The sequence below is a fragment of the Macrotis lagotis genome, chromosome 1 (assembly GCF_037893015.1).
Source record: "Macrotis lagotis isolate mMagLag1 chromosome 1, bilby.v1.9.chrom.fasta, whole genome shotgun sequence".
In the NCBI taxonomy this organism is placed as follows: Eukaryota; Metazoa; Chordata; class Mammalia; order Peramelemorphia; family Peramelidae; genus Macrotis; species Macrotis lagotis.
In genome coordinates this window covers 855,554,515-855,574,132 of record NC_133658.1, presented here as the reverse complement: position 1 = coordinate 855,574,132, position 19,618 = coordinate 855,554,515, and the positions used below count along the sequence as shown (strand labels likewise).

The following is a 19,618-nucleotide window of genomic DNA, read 5'->3' as shown; positions in this document are numbered from 1 at the left end:
ATATCCTCTTCAAGAAAGAAGGAAGAATAACAAAGGGACCTAGAAGAGAGACCTTTTAGGCACCTGCACCAAGATGCTTGGGTTTATAATTTGTGGCTTAGAATGCCATCTGGAGGTTTCTTTGGAGATTGCATCATGATTAGTCATTCTTTGGAGAATATGCTTTGCCATCTTTGGAGTCAGTAGAAAACAAATGCACTCCTTTTTTTAAAAAAAAAGTTTTTGCAAGGCAAATGGGGTCAAGTGGCTTGCCCAAGACCACACAGCTAGGTAATTGTTAAGTGTCTGAGGTCAGATTTGAATTCATGTACTCCTGACTCCAGGGTTGGTGCTCTATGCACTGTGCCACCTAGCCATCCCTAGAAGAAAACAAATGAACCCAAAGAAAGGATCATTCCTTGTCTACACACTATTAGTAGGAAGTAGCCTAATGTGTACTGGAATACTAGGTTTGTAGGAAGAAGACATGCCCAAATCCTGGCTCTTACAATTCTTGGCATTATCCAATGGCTCATCAGAAAATGATAAAATACAGTAAAAATGATATTTGGGGAGAAGCATTACATCAAATTTATGGTAACCACTAACAATCAGGGTACCTTCCCACCTAACTTGCACCTGAAATTTTGTCTCTGAAATATCTCTCACATTAGAACCTGAGCACCTTGAGAACAGAAACAATCTTATTTGTAAGTTGTTCTTTGTATACAGTATGTGTTTAATTAGTGCGTTATTTATTCATTCATGCAAAAATAGATCATGTTTCCACAGCACTTTAAGGGAGTTAATTAAAATAAAAAGAAACAATGGACTTCAATTCAGAAGACCTGGGTTCTCTCACTGAATCCTTATGTGACCCTGGGCAAGCCACTACCCTTCTCTGGGTGGGCCTCAGTTTCCTCATCTATAGAAGAAATGGTTAGACTAAATATCCTCTGAGGTCCCCTCTGGTCCTAAATCTATAATGCTATGGTCCTCTGACCTGAAGAGAAAAAAGGAGGGTATAAAGAGGATTAAAGATGATCTCCAATGTCTTTTCCAGTACTAAGCATTGCGTGCTTCTAAAACTATGATTTATAAGTTACTTTATTCATGTCAATCCTGTGAGAGTACATTATTTATATTTTTACACATAAAAGAACTGAGGCTCAGAGCTTGGATGATTTGCCCAAAGTCACACAGCTAGTCAGGGTTAGTGCCAAGAGTCTTCCCCAGGTCTCCTGACTCCAATTCCAGCCACATTTCGAATAAATGTGCTGTCTTAAGTGTTTTTCTTGCATGTGCCCCTGACCTTACCCCCAAAAGACTCTGTTATGAAATAAACAGAGATAGGGGGGACCTCTTCCTAAGGACTACTGTCAGTTGTACCATGGCAGCATCTTTATCAAGGAACCTGACTCATTATTTCCATCTACATAAAAAAATATTTTTAAAAGTTAATTTTTTAATGGAAAAAAATAGTCTCCCAGTTTATCCCATTTACCTTCTGCAAGATGGGCATGGGACAAGCGTTGTCAAAGAAGACACAGTTGAAGGCTCCATAGACACCCTCAGAAATATGGTACACGATACTCTTGGGAAATGCCCCGTCTTCCTCTGTGAAGGGGAAGAGCAGAGGGTCAGGGAGAGCAGTCAGAACCCTGGCTAAGGTAATTCCCTGGGCCTTTCTGGAGTTAGGGCAGTGATGTATTCCCCCTCCCAATAGGCTGTCCCTACAGGCTGACCAGATTCCTTTCTCTCCAAGAGACCAGGCCACTGCTAGTCACACTCAAAGGGAGAGGCAGCATGGCATAGGAGAAAGATTAATGAATCTGGAGCCACAGGCTCTGAGTTCAAATCCCAACTTTGTGATGAACTACCTGAGTCACCTTGGGCAAGCTGCTTTACATCCCTGGGTCTCAGTTTCCTCATCTGTAAAATGGGGAAGTTGGACTAGATGGTCTCTAAGGTCCTTTTCCTGAGAGATTATGGAAGTATCATAGAGCAGTGGAAAAAATATTAGATTATAATAGTCAAAGGACCTAGGTTTGAATACCAGCTCTGCTAATTACCTCTGCAATTATGGGCAAGGGACAAGTTTCCTCTTTTGTAAAATGAGATCTGTTGGACTAAATAAACTCTCTAAGGTTCCTTGCAGGTCTAAATCTATGATCCCATAATATTTCTAACTTTAAATTCTATAATGTATGGATCAAGGATAGGCAGAAAGGGAAGCAAGACCTCCTCCACCCCAAGCATAAGTCTGCACATTTAAATATCCTTTGGTATCAAATGTCCCATTGACCTTCACAATATGCTTGTGAGGCAGGGGAAGGAAGAGGGTTAGAATCACCAAATAGCAAAAGTAGGAAGAATGTCCCATTTCCTCTATTCAATCTGGGTTCCCATGATCAGAATGTTTCTTCCCATCTCTGTCATGCCAGATTGTCACAAATCCTTCAAAAGCCTGTTGAACAATTACCTCCTCCAGGCAACCTTCCCACCTTTATTCTGGACAACTCTAAACACTGTTGTCATCTCACATCCTTTTGCATGTGGTTCCTGTATTCTGTTCACATTCTGAAATTGGGTCTGCAGACAACCCCAGCTAGGCTGAAAGGAACCTCCCAAGGGCAGGGGCCCCACACTTCCTTCACCATCTCGCCACCACCCAAGCCCCCAGTCAACTTACCATCCAAGCCAGCCTGTTCTGATAGAACTTCCTTCTTGGCAACAATACTGACAACCAAGGTAAAAGCAGACGCCACATAATAACGTCCAGGCTCAGCCAGGATGTCCACTCCACAGCCTTCAGGAAAGTACATATCTAAGGCTGAGTTGATCACAGAAGCCATCTAGACCCAGGAAAGAAAGAGAAAGGAAATGAAGGAATCATCAGATCCCTTCAGAAGTAATATCCCAGATCAGAAATCATTCCATCTGGAAATCAGAATCTACTTTTAAAGTTGGTAGAGGGTTCAGTGAATATTTAATCCAACCCCTGTCAGAATAGTAATCCTTGAAACTCCATCACCCAACTTCCCCTGGCTGTTAATTCTGGGGCCAAGCAGAACATGCAAAAGAGGTATTAAGCCTGACCACTTTGGCCCCTGTATTAGTAGAATTTGCAAAGAAGCAAATTTAAGCTTGACATTAAAAATTTCCTAACAATTAGAGGTGTTTCCAAGTGGAATGAACTGCCTGGGAAAATGATAGGTTCTCTTTCTTTGGAAGTCTATGAACAGAGAGGTCATGTCAGGTATGCATGTAACAATGAAAACTCCTTTCAGATATGGGTTGCATTAAAATATTCCTGAGATCTTCCCCAAGTCAAAATTCTGTGATTTTCCAGAACCTAATCACTCCTTTCTATGACAAATTTCTTAGAGATATCTTTAAATACATAAGGCTATCTATCATGTCTCCCCTTAGTCTTCTCCAGATTAAACCTCATTCAGGTCCCCAAAATGCCCTTGTGGCATTGGCCTCTAAAGCCCTTTTTGCCCTGGGTCTAAGAGAGAGTCCATTATCTCCTATGACAGTTCATTCCACTTTTGGACAGCTCTGATTGTTAGGAAGGGGCAGTTTTGTGGAGAAGTGGATAGAGTGCTGGCCCTGGAGTCAGGAGGACAGGAGTTCTAATCCATCCTCACTAACTAGTTGTGTGATCTTGGGCAAGTCACTTAGTCCTGATTGCCTCCTATCTAGGGCATCCACAGTCATCCTGATTCATATAAGGCCATTGTACCCAGATGGCTCCAGAGGAGACAGTGAGGTTGGTGACTTAGCACAGCCCCCTTCACATGAATCCAATTCATGTTCTTGTCATGACATCACTTCCCTGATGTCATAGCTTTCCTTGATAATGAAGGACAAACTCTTATGGCATTGGTCTTGAAGCCCTTGTTAGGAAGGGGTAGCTAGGATAGCACTAGGGGATATTATTGTAGGGTCATAGCTACTCATTAAGGTCACAGAGTAAGGCAGAAAGGAGCTGCTAACTATGTAAGAAAAGGAAATCATAGGTCCCCTGAAGTGCCAAAACATTATTCTTACCAATATCATTATTTTATTACTGTGGTTGATTCGCTATTGATAGAGCTTTTGCACATACTCTTTGATTCTTAGCAAGAGGCCTGTGAAGCAGGCAGGTTAGAAAAGTATTAGCCTCTCCTGTTTAATGAGGGGAAAAACAGATTCAAAGAGCTTAAATGACTTGCGAATGGTCACACAACCCATGAAAAGCCAGTATTCAAATCCAATTGTCCTGAATATAAGCCTATCTAGGCTTCTTCAGCTTTCTCCTATTGCTCTGCCCTTCACATTTCCTCCCTTGTTTCCTCCCTGTCTTCCAGGGAAGGGAAAAAAAGTCCCTTTTGTTCTTTGGGACATTACTCAGGTCCAACCTTTCCTGATCCCCACCCTCCATCTCCCTCAAGTTGTGCTTTCAAACTTAAAATTACTTTCCTTAAACACTGCATTTATTTATCTACACATGTTTAATTAATCAGTCTTCATGTTTATTAAATATTCACTATGTGAACAAAAATTAAAATAGTGCCTGCCTTCATAGAGCTTATATTCTATTGGGAGAGATCAACAAAAATAGATACAAGGGTAATTTGGGGAAGGGGAAGGAGGAAAGGCAAAAGTAGAGATTAGAAGAGATCATGAAAGCATCATACAGAAGGTAGTACAAAAGCTGTATCCCTCCCCCCAACCCTAGTAGAAGAGAAGCTCCCTGAGGGTAGGAACTGTTTCCTTTGGCTTTGTATAGTATAATCATGGAACACAGCTCTGAATCTATCATCACAGATGTTTATTGAATTGAAATAACGGCTTGGCTGGGCTTCTTGATGGATTTTATTTCCCCTCCGACCAGGACCCTCTGAGAGAGGAGGAGGGGGCTCTCAAGTCACTGTGTTTTTACCTCTTCAAACCTGACTTTGGAGTCCTCAGTGCCAGGAAAGCCACCGCCAAGATCCAGGATGTGCATCCGGTAGCCCAGTTCAGTCCCTATTTCAAACACCAAGCGTGCATCTGCGATGGATTGAGTAAAGGCCTGAGGGTCGGAGGAACAGCCACTTCCAACATGGAAACTAAAGAGAAAGGAACCTGCTCTAAGCAGATAAGTTTACTGGGGGGGGGGGGGGGGGCGGGCAAAGGAGGAGGCAGGGAGAATGGGAGGAGGGGGAGAGCAGAAGTTGGAAGGGGAGGAGGAAGAATAGTAAAATCGATCCTTCCTTCCCCAGTCCTACCAATCGCAGAGTTGTAGGTCTTGGAATTAAAAGGAACATGTACCATTCTACCGAGGGAATAACCAAACCCCTGAGAGATAAAGAACCTTGCCAAGGGTCATAGAGCAAGAAAGTAGAAATAGGGTCTACCACTAATTGGATATAATGGATTGTACCCTGGGAGGAAACAAGTGGGGAAATTTTAACCAATGTAAAAACAAAAGATATCAATAAAAATATTTTGGTGACTGGTTTTATTCTTTTTCAGGGGAGGGGGAAGGAAAGGTATAGATGTAGAATTTTAGAACTCTAAGGGTGCTTAAAAGCCACCAGCTATAGCTCCCTCAGTTTACTGCTGAGGAGGTGAAGGTCCAGGAAGTGATAACACACAGCTAATAAGCATAAAGTCATGTGGTGGCATCACTAATGGAAGGAGTATAAGTAGAGGGGTTCAGTAATCTCTCCCATGCCCTTTCTCAATCCTGCCCTGAAAAGGTCAGCTGGCTCCAAAGATCACCAAGTTAGTGATCCTTGCAAGGTCTCTGAGATGCCTCCTTCCAGAGTGGTCCCCAGATTCCTCCTAGTAACACTAATGTATAAATATAAATATAAGAGAAACCAGCTCCAATCAGTACAAAGAGGAATATCAGCTGAAAATTGACTAGGTTATTAGTTTTGCCTAAGAACCAACTTTTTAACTTCCAGAGTACCATTATTCTCAACATATTTTCATAACATCCTCATTTTGCAAATGGGGTAAATAAAATCTGGAGAGAATAAGTGATTTATGCAGGGTCATACATTCAGGACATAGTGACCCACTCTAGGAACTCACCGTCTGACAGATTCACATCTACTAAGAGGAAGCCAGATTCTAGAAGCCCTCAGGAGCCAGGTCACCTGGAAGGAACCCTTACTCACCTTACACCCACCACCTCCATGTTCATCTTCTTGGCAGTTTCTAGCAGGTGTCTGCAGGACTTCAGAGTAGCACCGAGCTTCATGCTCAGGCGGGCAGGAGAGCAGGAGTCATCTGTGGCAATGCGTAAAACCATCCTGTGGGGAGACACGCACACCCCGCCCTCCCCGCTTGGTGGAGATCCACCCCCCCTCCACAGGGTCCTCTTGCTTGCTGTTCTCCAGGACCTGGGCCAACAGCCTAAAAGCTTAGAACCATTCAGCTACCAAGTATCACTGGGAGATGAACTGGGGTGGGCATATAACCCCCAACACCTCTAGAATGAGAGTGTCAAAACAATGGCTTTTGACTGAGTTAATTTGCCCACAACTTTCTTACCATGGGCCACTATCCTCTAGTTTCTAATTGTCTCTTTTTTTGTTTTGCAAGGCAATGGGGTTCAATGACTCGCCCAAGGTCATATAGCTAAGTAAGCATTAAGCATCTGAGGTCAGATTTGAACTCAGGTCTTCCTGATTCCAGGGCCAGTGCTCTGCTCAAGTTGTCTCTCTTTCTTCACCTACTTCTCCCTTCCTTTTGACTTCCTTTCCTACCTTCATTCTAGATAACAAATGCTATCAGATCATAGATAATTCTGTGTCAAAGACACAAAGGCCATCCTGTCCAGATAAATCCTAGGTAGGCTGGATTGGAGAGTATAATTGGTGCCATATGGCCCAGATATTCTCCTACTAATGACAAGATGATAGTAATATATGTTTTCTTTCTTCATTGGCTACCTTCAACTCATCACTCTCTCTTGCTCAAAAATCTTCAATGGTTCCCCATTGCCCTTCAAAAACCACTCCACACTCTTCCCCCACCCCTGATGTTTCCTGACTCTCCACCATCTGGCCCCAAGTTTCTAGGTTCAAAATAAACTCTTTATTCTAAATGGAGTCCATAGGAGTAAACCAGTATTTATTGTTCTAATTGTTGATGTATATATATATGTGTGTATATATATATATATATATATATATATATATATATTATATATATATATGCTTTTAAAGAACACAGGCTAGGGGCAGCTGGGTGGCGCAGTAGATAAAGCACCAGCCATGGAGTCAGGAGTACCTGGGTTCAAATCTGGTCTCAGACACTTAATAATTACCTAGCTGTGTGGCCTTGGGCAAGCCCCTTAACCCCATTGCCTTATAAAAACTAAAAAAAAAATAATAATAATTTAAACCTTTTTGTTGAGGCTTCTGGTTCCTGGCTCCAAGTCCAGTCCTCTATCTATCCTGCCTCTTAATAAAATTCATAATCTAGTTATAGAATCAAGAAAGTTTACTAATAACATTAAAGACAATCCAACACTTTCATTTTCTGAGGGTACTGAGACTCAGCCTGGGGAAATAACTACACCAAGGTCACACACAACTATTAGCATGCAGAGCCAGGTCTCATCTCCAGGTTTCAGAATCCCAGAAATACACCTCTACAACAGCCTGTATCATAGAATTCTCCAAACCTGATGCAGCTCTGCAAGTTTCTCTTTGTATGATCTTGGACCAGTAGACTAATCTTGCTGAGACATCAGTTTCTTCACATTGAAAAAGTGAGGAGAGTTAGATTAGATGATCTTTAAAAAGGTCCCTTTCAATTCTTAATCTGAAATTTGGACCCAATCCCAATTCTGAAGTTCTGGGCCTATGATACTCTGAATTCTCATCATGAATGCTCAACCAGCTTCCTCTTAAAGACATTTGGTATTAGGGAATCCCTGCCTCCCTAAGGGAGCCCAGCCTCTCTGAATGACTCTTTGGGAAAGTTTTCTTACGATCAGCCTACCTGGCAGTGGGGTGGGACCTTGCCACCTTCGCCAGCTCTACCTCGTTGTCAAAGCTGAGCACTCGAATGCCAAGCCTGGCAGCCTGCTTCACCTGGGCAGCCTGCTTGCATGGGCTAGTATAGATGATCTTGTGGGCTGGGACCCCAATGTGCCTCAGCAGCTCCATCTCTGCCTACAAGGAGAGTAAGAGATAAGTGCTGTCCTTGCTCATCCTGAGCCCCCAAACCAGTAATACCCCAGCAAGCTGGTCCATTACCATCCCTTGGGCTAATTGGGGTCTTTCTTGGGCTTCCTGGAGGAGTTGGCATTTGAGTTAAGACCTTACATTTTGGATAAGAATTCAATGAAAGACAATTTAGCCTAATGGATAGCCAATCTCAGAATCAGGAAGACTCAGCTAGGTTCTAATACCTTCTAAGGCATAATACTGGCTATCTAACCCTAGACAAGTCACTTAACTCTCTTGATGCCCCGTAGGTCAACTCTCTAAGACTAGGCTGAGTGCCTCAGTATGGAAAAAAAAGGTGTTTCCACATCAAGAATCTCCTAGAGGGAGGGAAGAAAGGAAGGAAAGAAGGAAGGGAGGGAGGGAAGAAGGAAGGAAGGAATCAAGGAAAAGGATGGACAGAGAGAGGTAAGAAAGAAGGGAGAGAGGAAGAAAAAAGGAGGGAAGGAAGAAGGAAGGAAGAGGAAAGGGAGAGAGAAGGGAAGGAAAGGAAGGAGAAGAGAAAGAAGGGAGGAAGAAAGGGAGAGGAGGATTACAGATATAAGGAACCATAGTAAGAGAAAGTGAAGGATGTTTGTAGGGGATAGAGTCCAGGTAGGATATAGCTCAGAACAGGTGAAGAGTAGTATGAGATGAGGCTAAAAAGAAAAGTTGAAAAATAAAATGAAATGAATTGATTTTTTAAATTTTAAAAATTAAAAAAGAAAGCAGGTACAGGCAGCAGAAATACAGGACTTTAAATTCTGAACAAAGGAGAATCAAAGAATCTGAGCAAAAGAGAAATCTGAACAACTCAGGCAAAGATCTATAATAATACTCTGCTCCCTGTGATTGTTTAAAGATTATTAGTTGACATTCATTCAGCACCTACTTGACATGGTGGAGACAGAAGTATATGCAAGACTTTGACTTGGAACAGGAATTGAGGTTGCAAAATGTCACACAATTCTAGAAACTCCAAGCCTTTGAGGAGGATGGGGAACATTATATCAGCACTTGAATCCTTATTACAACAACTCTATTTTTTTTTATTTTTTTTAGGTTTTTGCAAGGCAATTGGGGTTAAGTGGCTTGCCCAAGACCACACAGCTAGGTAATTATTGAGTGTCTGAGACTGGTTTTGAACCCAGGTACTCCTGACTCCAGGGCCAGTGCTTTATCCACTGCACCACCTAGCCACTCCCTACAACAACTCTAACAAATGGTCCCCCAACATTGCACATGAATTGCTCCAGTGTCAAGGAGCTCATTGTCAAACACTTCTTGATGTCGTGGAAGGCAGTGATCCCAAATCTTCCAATATCCTGGGTTCACAACCTCATATCCATCCTCAGCTGTTCAGAACCTCAGGTCTTACTCCTCCCTCACCTCCCAGAACCAATCAGTTGCCAGATCTTGTCAATTATGATTCTGTATCATCTCTCAATCTCTCACCTTTCCTACACTCTGCAAAGTCCACTTGCCTTTGGTTCAGAACTTCATGGTACAGACTAGAGACTCAGAGATATCCTAGTACCTAAGATCTATATAAAAGTAGTTATTAATAAATATAGGAGTCATATTTTAGATCCCCATCAGTTATCATTCTGTATCTTTTCTCCCTTTTATGGCTGAACTCCTTGAAAAGGTCAACTATAATCAATGCCAATACTTTTTTTCACTCTCTTTTTAGGTTTCTACAGTCTGGCTTCTGAGTTCATCATTCAAACAAAATTGCCCTCTCCAAAGTTACTGATGATCTCTTAATTATCAAGCTTAATGATCTTTTTTCAAACCTTATCCTCATCCTTAACTTCTCTGCATCTTTTGACAATGTTGTTCACCTATCTTCTTCTTATCTTCCTTTCTTTAGGTTTCCATGACACTACTTTATACTGAATCTGCTCTTATCCTTTACTCCTAAATCCCCTTTGCTAAATCTTTTATCTGGGTCTCACCTACTAAAGGGGTATGTCTAGTAGTCCAATCAAGCCCTCTTCTCTCCTCTGTACTATTTCATTTGGTGATCTCTTATCAGGTCCCATGAAACATTTCAATTATCATCTTTATGCTGGTGATTCTTAGATATAATTTATCCAGTCCTCTTAATCTGTAGATCTCTTGTACTCTCCATTTCTAACTATCTATTAGATATTTAAAACTAAATATCCTGGAAGGTATATATTAAATTAAGCATGTCCAAAATGCAACTTATTTCTTTCCCCATAAGCCCTTCCAAATTTCCCTATCATGACCAAGGACACTACCATCCTCCCAGTCACCATGGCCAAAACTAGGTGCAACATTTTCAACTCTTCACTCTCTCAGCACCCCTCATCCAATGTGTTGCCAAGTCCTGTAGATTTTACCTTTATAAAATCTCTCTTACACACCTCTTTTCTCTCTCGCAACACCAGTACTATCCCAGTGAAAACCCTCATCATCTCCTTGATGAACCATTACAAATAGTTTGCTGGTTTGTAACCCTTCCTAAAATCTCTCTCCATTCCAGTCTCCTCTACTCAGCTGCAAAATCAATCTTTCTAATGTGCAGATCTCACACACTTAAACACACACATCACTACTACTCACCACCACCACCACTATCACTACTCAATCAACCTATCACCTAGGAACAAATATCTAATCATCTATTGTCATTCAAAGCCCTTTCTCAATCTGCCTCCCCCACCCTTCCAGTTTATTACACATTATTACTTCCCCATCCCATATCTTTGACATGTTGTTCCTTAAATAAGCAAGGACACACTATCTCCAGACTATATTCATTAAGCCTGGAATGCTCTCCCTCCTCACCTCCACCTAAAGTTTCAATTTAAATTCTTCCTTCTACAAGAAATCTTTCCTGAACCCTTTCTCCTCCATTCATCTCCAATTTACCTATTATATATCTTGCTTGTACAGTTAAATTATTTTCATGTTGTTGTCCCCTTCAACTGTATTGGAGACATGTACTGTCTTTTGCCTTTCTTTGTATACCCCAGAATACACAATAGGAGCTTGATAATGATGATGTTTGTCCTTTGTTCTCAAAGAAGACATGACATTAGATGGGTGATGCTATGACTAGCATGTGAATTGAATTTGAGTGAGGGGGTACTGTGATAAGGTACCCGTCTCACTTTCTCCTCCAGAGTTATCTGGGTCCAAGAACAATAGGAGATGACTCTAGATGAGAAGCAGTCAGGGTTAAGTGACTTACTCAAGGTCACACAGTAAATATCAAGTATTTAAGGGCAAATTTGAACTCTGGTCCTCCTGACTCCAGGGCCTGTGCTCTATCCACTGTGCCACCTAGCTACCCGAGCTTAATAAATACTTATTGACTGACTGATTAGTAAGGTAATCTATCAGTTTTCTTTAAAGAATATCTATGGTTCTCCAGGAATAGCCACAAGGGGGCATTCTCTATTATCTAGACCAGGAGTCTAGATAGAGCTTCTAAACTGGGTGCTATCACAGAATTTCCTGTAATTGAGCTCCTAAATTCACTTCATCTAGCTCTGACTAGAAAGTGGAGTTTTAGGTGGGAACATTGATGTAAAGAGAGTAGAGACTCCCAACCCTGGTCTTCACTTCCCTCCACCCTTCCACAAACCTCCAAGAATAAAGCCAGTGACCCAGTGGGTCAAGTCCAGGACCCTGTAATTCCCCTTCCACCACCCAGAAAATGGGTCCTGAAGGAGTCCAAAAATCTAAAATCCCCAGGAGGATTTTCTTCAGTCAGCCAAGGGAGAGAGAGTAGGCAAGCAAGTAAGAATTAAGACAACTTGGGGCAGCTAGGTGGCGCAGTGGATAAAGCACCAGATCCGGAGTCAGGAGTACCTGGGTTCAAGTCCAGTCTCAGACACTTAATAATTACCTAGCTGTGTGGCTTTGGGCAAGCCACTTAACCCCATTTGCCTTGCAAAAACCTAAAAAAAAAAGAACTAAGACAACTCTGGGCTGAACAGTAATAATAAAATGCTCTCCAAAGGAGGTTTATTACAATAGTTCAAGTAAGGCCAGATTTCACCTCCAAACTCAGCATCATCCAAGTCTTATCTCCTTCAATGTATCCCACAATCTGGATTCATCTTTCCATCCCTGTTCCCCTGGGCTGGTCCAAATCCTATCCACTCCTCAAGATTCTCCATTAAGTCTTCACTGATTCAAAGAGATAATAATGAATGTTGTTATAACCCAAGAAATGATGAGGTAGATGGCTTCAGAAAAAGACCTGGGGAGACTTAATATGAACTGATTCAAAAGAGAAATGAGCAGAATCAGAAAAACATTGTACATAGTAACAGCAACATTATAACCATGATCAAATGTGAAAAACTTAGTTACTCTTATCAAGACAAAGATCCAAAGTTTCAAAGGACTTATATTGAAAAAATGCCTTCTGCTTTCAGAGAGAACTGATGTATCTGAATGCAAATAGAAGTATATTATTTTTCACTCTATTTTTCTTTTTTGCAACACACTACTAATATGAAAATGCATTTTGTATGATTTCACATATATATTTGGTATCTTAGTGCTTGTCTTCTCTCAATGGGTAGGAGAGGGGCTGGAGGAGGAAGACAATCTGGAACTCAAAGTTTCTATAAATGAATATTATCAGTAAAATTGAAAATAAAAATCCCTTTCCAGTTTTTAAAATGCTATAAGGAACCTTAAGGAATCATCTAATCCAATCCCCTTATTTTACAGATGAGGAAACTGAGACTTAGAGAGATGAAGGACTCAAGGACACAACTAGTGAGCAATAGATAGTATCAACCAGCTTTCCAGACTCCAAATGTCTGTCCACCATACACCAGTTGTCTCCTCTAAAGTCTTATGGTTGGGCGCATTAAATATTTATTGTTCTTATAGTAACAGATGCTTTATGCATAGGCATCTTTTCACATTTTAGTTCCCATTCTATGATTTTTTTTAAGGTTTGCAAGAACCTTTCTTTACAATAGTCCTGTGAAGTCAATATTTACAACATTAATCCCCATTTAACAGCTAAGTGAGGCTTGGAGTGTGGTGACCACAGTTAGAAAATGACATGAATTTAAAACTTGAACCTCAACTTTCCTGAATCTGAGTGCTGAGTCTTTTTGGGGAGTGGAGAGGAGTTATAGTTTCTTCCACTTCATATCATTTAAGGGCAGCTAGCTGATACAGTAGAGTACCAATTTACTAAGTGCGTGACCTTAGACAAATAACAACCTTGTTTGTTGGTTTCAGTTTCCTCATCTCTAAAAATGAACTGGAAAAGGAAATGGCAAACCAATCCAGTATTTTTGCCAAGAAAATCCCAAATGGATTCAGGAAGATTAAGATATGACCAAAACGACTCAAGAACAAAAAACACTTCAACTCAATCTTAAGACTTCTTGGCTCCCCTTTTAATGCATATCTTTAGCCCAGAATGTTTAATAACACAACGGATTCTTAATAAAATGATTGAATAACTAGAAGGCATATTTTAGTCTTGGTAAAAAGCCCTAGATATGGGCAAGTCCCGTGTGTCACTACTGACATTGGGTATCATTAACTTTCTTTCTCTCTGGATTGCAGCCTCCTGCAATTGTAAGAGGAGGAAGGAGGAGGATGAACTACATTGTTATCTCTCATCTCCCTTCCCTCCAAACTACCATCTATTGCCAAAGTTTTTCAGATTCACCTTTGCAGCTTCTTTTGAATACAATCCTACCCCACTTTCTGGTCTCTGCCATTGCCAAGATTCTAGTACAGGTCCTCATCACCTTATGCCTGGCCTATTGCAGTAGCTGTTGGTGGATCTGCCTGTCTCAGATCTCCCCCCCCCCCACAACAATATCCTCATTTAGTTATCAAAGTGGTTTTTCCTAAATTAGCACAGATCTGACTATGTCATTTCCCCTGATCAAAATAAACTCCAGTGGTCTACCATTGCCTCCAAAATCAATTTACAAAAATCCTCTGTTTGGCATTCATATAACCTAGGGTCCACCTGCCTTTCCAATATTCTTATATCCCTTTCCACCAATGTATTCTTCAATCCCATCCTTCTTATTCCTTGGACAGGCTACTCCATTCCCCCAGTCTGCATGTATTTTCATTGGCTGTCTCCCATTGCCAGAAATACTCAGTTTTTTCTGACTTCCTTTAAGTACAAGCAAAAATCTCACCTTCTACAGGAAGCTGTTCTTAATCCTCTGTTGTTTATTTCCTATTTATCCTGTATACATTTGGCTTTCATTGGTGTTGTTCAATCATTTCAGATATGTCCAACTCTTTGTGAGCATACTTTTTCCTTCTCCAGATGAAGAAACTGAGGCAAACAGAGTTAAGTGACTTTCCTAGGGTCACACAGCTAGTAAGTAACTGAAACTGGATTCGAACTCAGAAAGATGAGTCTTCTTGCCTCCAGGCCTGCTGCTCTGTGCTCTATAGCACTACCTAACTGACCCTTCTTGAAGATAAAGATTTATCTTTCTTTGCATCCCCAGCACCATTAAGAGCTAACATTCTGGAAAGTCAGCAGCTAGATGATGCAGTGGATAGAAGACCAAGTCTGGAATCTGGAAGACTTGAATTCAAATCCAGTCTTAAACAGTTACTACCTGTATGATCCTGGGTAAGTCACTTAACCTTGTTTGCCTCATTTTCTTTATCTGTAAAATGATCTGGAGAAGGAAATGACAAATCCCTCTAGTGTTTTTGCCAAGAAAACCCCAAGAGGGGTCACAAAGAGCTGGACAGGACTGAAATGATAACAGTAATAAAGGTGATCAGCTGATATTTTAAGGCTCCTTGTCCTGTTTTTTTCCAGCTTAATAACCTATGGGATCACCTCCCATCTCTGACAATGTATGCTTCAAACTCTTACAATGAAATAGGACTCTAACAGTGAGTTAGAGAAGGGAAAGGGAGAGTATCTCTTTACCTTATTAGCACAACTGAAACCCAGCCCCAGCTCTGCCAGGGCTCTCAGCACCCCAGGGCTGCTATTGCACTTGACAACATAGAAGGGTCTGACACGGGGCAGGTTCTTCAGAAAACGAAGGTGCTTCTTCACCACATCTCCCAGGTCGGCCACAAAGAAGGAGACACCTTCATCCTACACAGAGAGCAGGAGTGAACCAGCATTTGAGACCCTGGGCTCTCTGCCCTTCCTCACATCCCTCCCCCCATCCAAACAAGAAACTTCCTAACATTGCATCACTACCCCCACTCCTTCCAGAATGGAAAGCAATCACTGCTAGGTCCTGAGGTCATCTATTTAATTATTCCTAAAATAATTACTGGGCTAATAGTTGTGCAAGGCTAGAATGCTTAAGCTTGCCCTCCCTGGAGCTCATTTCCTCCACCTAAAAAATGAGAATAGTCTTAAGAACATGGGATTTAGAGAAAGGAAATTTTAGAAATTATCAAACTCAATCTTCTTTGACAGGTGAGAAAAGTGAAGTCCCAGGGCAATGGAGTTAATTGTCCAACATAACCAATAACAGATAGGTTTCTTCTTCATATTCTTGTAATTAGACTTTATATCCATGGACCAAATGAAGTTCTTCTCTTTAGAGAGCGCTAAAGATTTAGAGATCTTCCTGCCTTCCACTCCAGCTTGTTTATCCTCTGCCTAGATAGGTCATGTCTGACTGTGAGCCCATTTGGGATTTTCTTAGTGAAGATACTAGCATGGTTTGCCATTTCCCTCACTAGTTCACTTTACAGATGAGGAAACTGAGGCAAACAACATTAAGTGACTTGCCCATGGACACACAGTTAATGTCTGAGGCCAGATTTGAACTCAGGAGAATGTGTCTTCCTGACTCCAGGCCTGACACTCTAAGCACTGTATCATCTAACTAAATGATGATAATGATGATGATGATGGCAATGATGTCTGGTCAATGTATTGAGATGACTGGCCGAGAAAGTGAGGCTGGTGACTTAGCACAGTTCCCCCCTCACTCAGATCCAATTCGTGTACTTGTCATGGCATCACCTCCCTGATGTCATGGTCTTCTTCAAGGAAGTTTCTCAGAGGTGTTGGAAAAGCTCTTCGTATGGGAATAACATAATTTTTTTCTCTAGTCTACTCTTCACAAGGTCAGCATGGCTAAGGCACTAGATTTGACAGTCTACCTCAGAAAGACATAGAATTCAGTTGTTTGCTGTCTATTACACAAAGTCAAAGTATAATATTGCAGTTAACCTCATCACCAAGGCCTTAACCCCTCCCCCTACTCCAAACCACTTTCCAAGCTAGTCTCTGGATCTTGCACCAGCTTAATGCCCTTCTCTTTTCCTACCTGTGAGCCCCCCAGGGTCAGTTCCTCCAGCAGGTCTCTGGTGGTGAAGCCCTCCTCCACCATCACAAAGTCTGATTCACTCAGGTAGCCAGCCATGCTTGGGAGCCACAGGGAATGCTAGGTGGACTGGCTCCCTCCGCCGTAGAAAGTATGCAACACACTGCCAGATTTGAGAGAAAGACCAAAAGAGAAGGCCCCAGGAGGAGGCCCAGGAGCCATAAGCTCACACAGGGACCTCAGCATCCCTAGACCCCAGCCTATACTTTGGAATATAGGATGCATTGGGGAAGAGTAGGAATAGGTCTCGCCATTGCAGGCAACGGTCTGGGCTTCAGCCACTAAATCCTCAGGGGCCCAGATCTGAGTGTTCTGGATATTGTCACAGTACAGGAGGGATGATGAGTGTCAGATAACTTCCTCCCCCCATCTCCCTGAAACTGGGAAGATCTGGTGACCTGAGCCCTGGTCACCATTCTGCCTCCATTGCCTTCTCTCTGGGCCTCAGGCTCCCTATTCTGTCTAGTGACACCTAAGTCACCAGGTTGGAGTGCTCCCCTCCTTCCCTGACGTGTTCTTTCCCCTAGGTATGGGTACCCACTTACCGAGCCCCGTCCTCCTTGGGGGGGGGCAGAGCCGGGTGCGATGCTAGGGGGGCTCGCAGGTGAGCTCAGAACTTGTGCAACACCCCGAGGAGTAGCTGCTGCTGGGGAGCTGAGGCCCCTGCTTCCGGAGAAAGGGGGGAAGGGGAAAAAGGGGGGCAACCAATCAGGGTAGGGTGAAGGGGAGAGGGAATAAGAAGGAAGGGGACCGTCTGGTCCAAACCTCCCATTTGACAGATGACAAAACTGAGGCCCCAAAGAGTGTAAGGGACTTGTCCAAGATTGGGGGAAAGAGAGGGAAAGCCCCGTCTAGAGGGAAGAGAGGTGAGATGGCCCGATCTATCCCCATCCCCTGGGAAATAGCCCCTTCCTCCTCCCACTCACCTTAAAACGCATTTACACGGCTTCTGCCCATAGGTCTCCCCAGCGAGTGAATCGGATACCGGCGCCTCCGCTCCCCCCGCGGCTCCGGCCCGGCCCTGCGGCCTGCGCCCCGCCCGCCCGCAGCAGCGACTGATTCCACACCCCGCCTCCCGCCAGCCTCTCCCCTTATATACCCCAACCCCCACCCCCCACGACCCCCCTCGCCCCGCCTCCTCTGACTCTCTCCCGTAACCCTGGCAACAGGGCATCGCCAGCCTATTGGTCGATTCCGACACAAAGCATTCGTCCCCGGGCCACACCCTGCCCCCCGACATACACCTCAGCATCGTCCCTATCCAGCACCGCTCCTGGCTCCTGGACCTCGGCCCTCCACAGTCCCCGGGTGGCATCCGCTGGTCCCGGAGCGCTGGGATCCCGCCGGGCAAACTGGTCACAAAGGCCGCTAGCTGGCCCGCAGGGCCCAAGGCTGAAGAAGGAATGGCCCGGGTATCCTGAATGATAGGTGATGTGGGAGGAGGAAGGCTTCCCGGCGCCGATTTGCTGCTCATCTCTCCCTTTAGGACCCAGATCCAATCCACCTCCTTGGCATTGTTTTTCCCACATACCCCAGCGAGAGAGATTTCTCTCCTCTCTGAGATACTGTATCTTATCACATTATACAGGAATCTTAGGATTCCCTATGAGAGGGATCCACGATCATACTTCAATCATTTATTTTATACTTGAGAAAACTGAGGCCCAGAAGACAAATTACTTTCCCAAGGTCACCCAGTAAGCAGCAGAACCAGAATTCAAATCCAAGTTCACCCATCCATTGATGTTTCCAATATTCTGTGCTAGATGGCTTTTGAATCTCTTGCAGACCTAAGATCCATATAATCCCCTTGCCTCTTGCCATTTTTTTTTTTTTGCTTCATCTCTCTCTTACCTAATCTTAATGACTGATTGGGTATGGTTTCAGTTAAACTGTGACCTGGGAAAGACCTAGCTCTTAAAAGGTGAGGGTCTCCTACTGTATCCAGGGACATCTCCAGTCATCCTCATCCATCTCTGGACCCTTGGAGCAATATGGTTCCTCCATGAATAATAGGAGCAAACTCAAAGCTGAAAAGTTGTGTTATATAGCTCCTATTTTTTCTCTTTCTTTCTTTTTCTTGTCTTTTCTCCTTTCTTTTTCTCCCTTCCTTCCTTTATCTTCTTATAATTGTGGGTGCTCTATCCAAAGGCCTAGTAACATTTCTTGGGATTTAGAAGCTCCAAATCACTCTGGCTCTCCTTGCTCGGCCAGCAATTGATCTTAGGCTAAGCCCACTTGGTCAGTGTTTGATTTTTTTTTTGACTATATGCAAAAAGAGGCTCTTGGGTTTTTTTTCCCTTTCTCACTTACCTTAAACCACTGAGATACCTTTAGAGTCTTAACTTCCTAACAATTTTTTCTCCTTTGTTTGGACTGATCATTTTTTTTTAAGGTTTTTGCAAGGCAATGGGGTTAAGTGGCTTGTCCATGGCCATACAGCTAGGTAATTATTAAGTGTCTGAGGCTGGATTTGAACCCAGGTACTCCTGACTCCAGGGTCAGTGCTTTATCCACTACGCCACCTAGCCACCCCTGGACTGATCATTCTTGACCTCATTGCCTCATCTCTTTTATCTAACCTTAATGACCAATTGAATGTTGTTGCTTCAGTCAGACTGTGTTCTGAGAAAGACCTTAGTTTAAAAAGCCAAGGCCTCCCACTGCAATCAAAGCCATCCCCAGTCTTCCTGATGTATATCTGGCCACTGGTCCCAGATGGTTCTGGAAGAAAGAGTGAGGCTGGTGACTCTGCAGAGCACTCAGCCCCTCCCTTAAATCCAACTCACTTCTATGCTGTGGCATCGCCTCCCTGCTATCATGTTGTTCTTCTTGGAGGACAAACAATGACCTCTTGCCTTATAGGCACAAGGCCTGAGTCTCATACCGTCAGTGCATTCCAGGCCCTCTGCCAGTCCCAGCCCTGACTGTGGCTATATAACTTCCTTTCCTCTTCTTTATGTAAAAGGATCAAGGACTTGGGTACTTCTTTTCTAAATCCAAAATTCTTCAAGGCAGGGGTGTGTAAGTCCTTTGAAGGCAGAGATGGTGCTTTAGGATCCATGGAATCCTAGAGTGTGAACTGGA

At 43.0% G+C, this 19,618-nt stretch overlaps 1 protein-coding gene across 1 annotated transcript in view; it reads right to left on the bottom strand.

Annotated features, from left to right (window-relative positions):
* The window catches only part of AZIN2 (antizyme inhibitor 2), a 33,611-nt gene extending 16,011 nt beyond the window's left edge, over positions 1 to 17,600 (bottom strand). The window contains exons 1-9 of the mRNA XM_074217752.1: positions 17,458 to 17,600; positions 17,077 to 17,194; positions 16,475 to 16,634; positions 15,106 to 15,279; positions 7,972 to 8,144; positions 6,138 to 6,272; positions 4,910 to 5,078; positions 2,672 to 2,834; positions 1,484 to 1,596 (exon numbers count right to left, since the gene is read on the bottom strand). Of these exons, the coding sequence (XP_074073853.1) occupies positions 1,484 to 1,596; positions 2,672 to 2,834; positions 4,910 to 5,078; positions 6,138 to 6,272; positions 7,972 to 8,144; positions 15,106 to 15,279; positions 16,475 to 16,570 (1,023 nt within the window). The 5' untranslated portion in view covers positions 16,571 to 16,634; positions 17,077 to 17,194; positions 17,458 to 17,600. The remainder of the gene's footprint in view (positions 1 to 1,483; positions 1,597 to 2,671; positions 2,835 to 4,909; positions 5,079 to 6,137; positions 6,273 to 7,971; positions 8,145 to 15,105; positions 15,280 to 16,474; positions 16,635 to 17,076; positions 17,195 to 17,457) is intronic.
* Between the last annotated feature and the right edge of the window lie 2,018 nt (positions 17,601 to 19,618).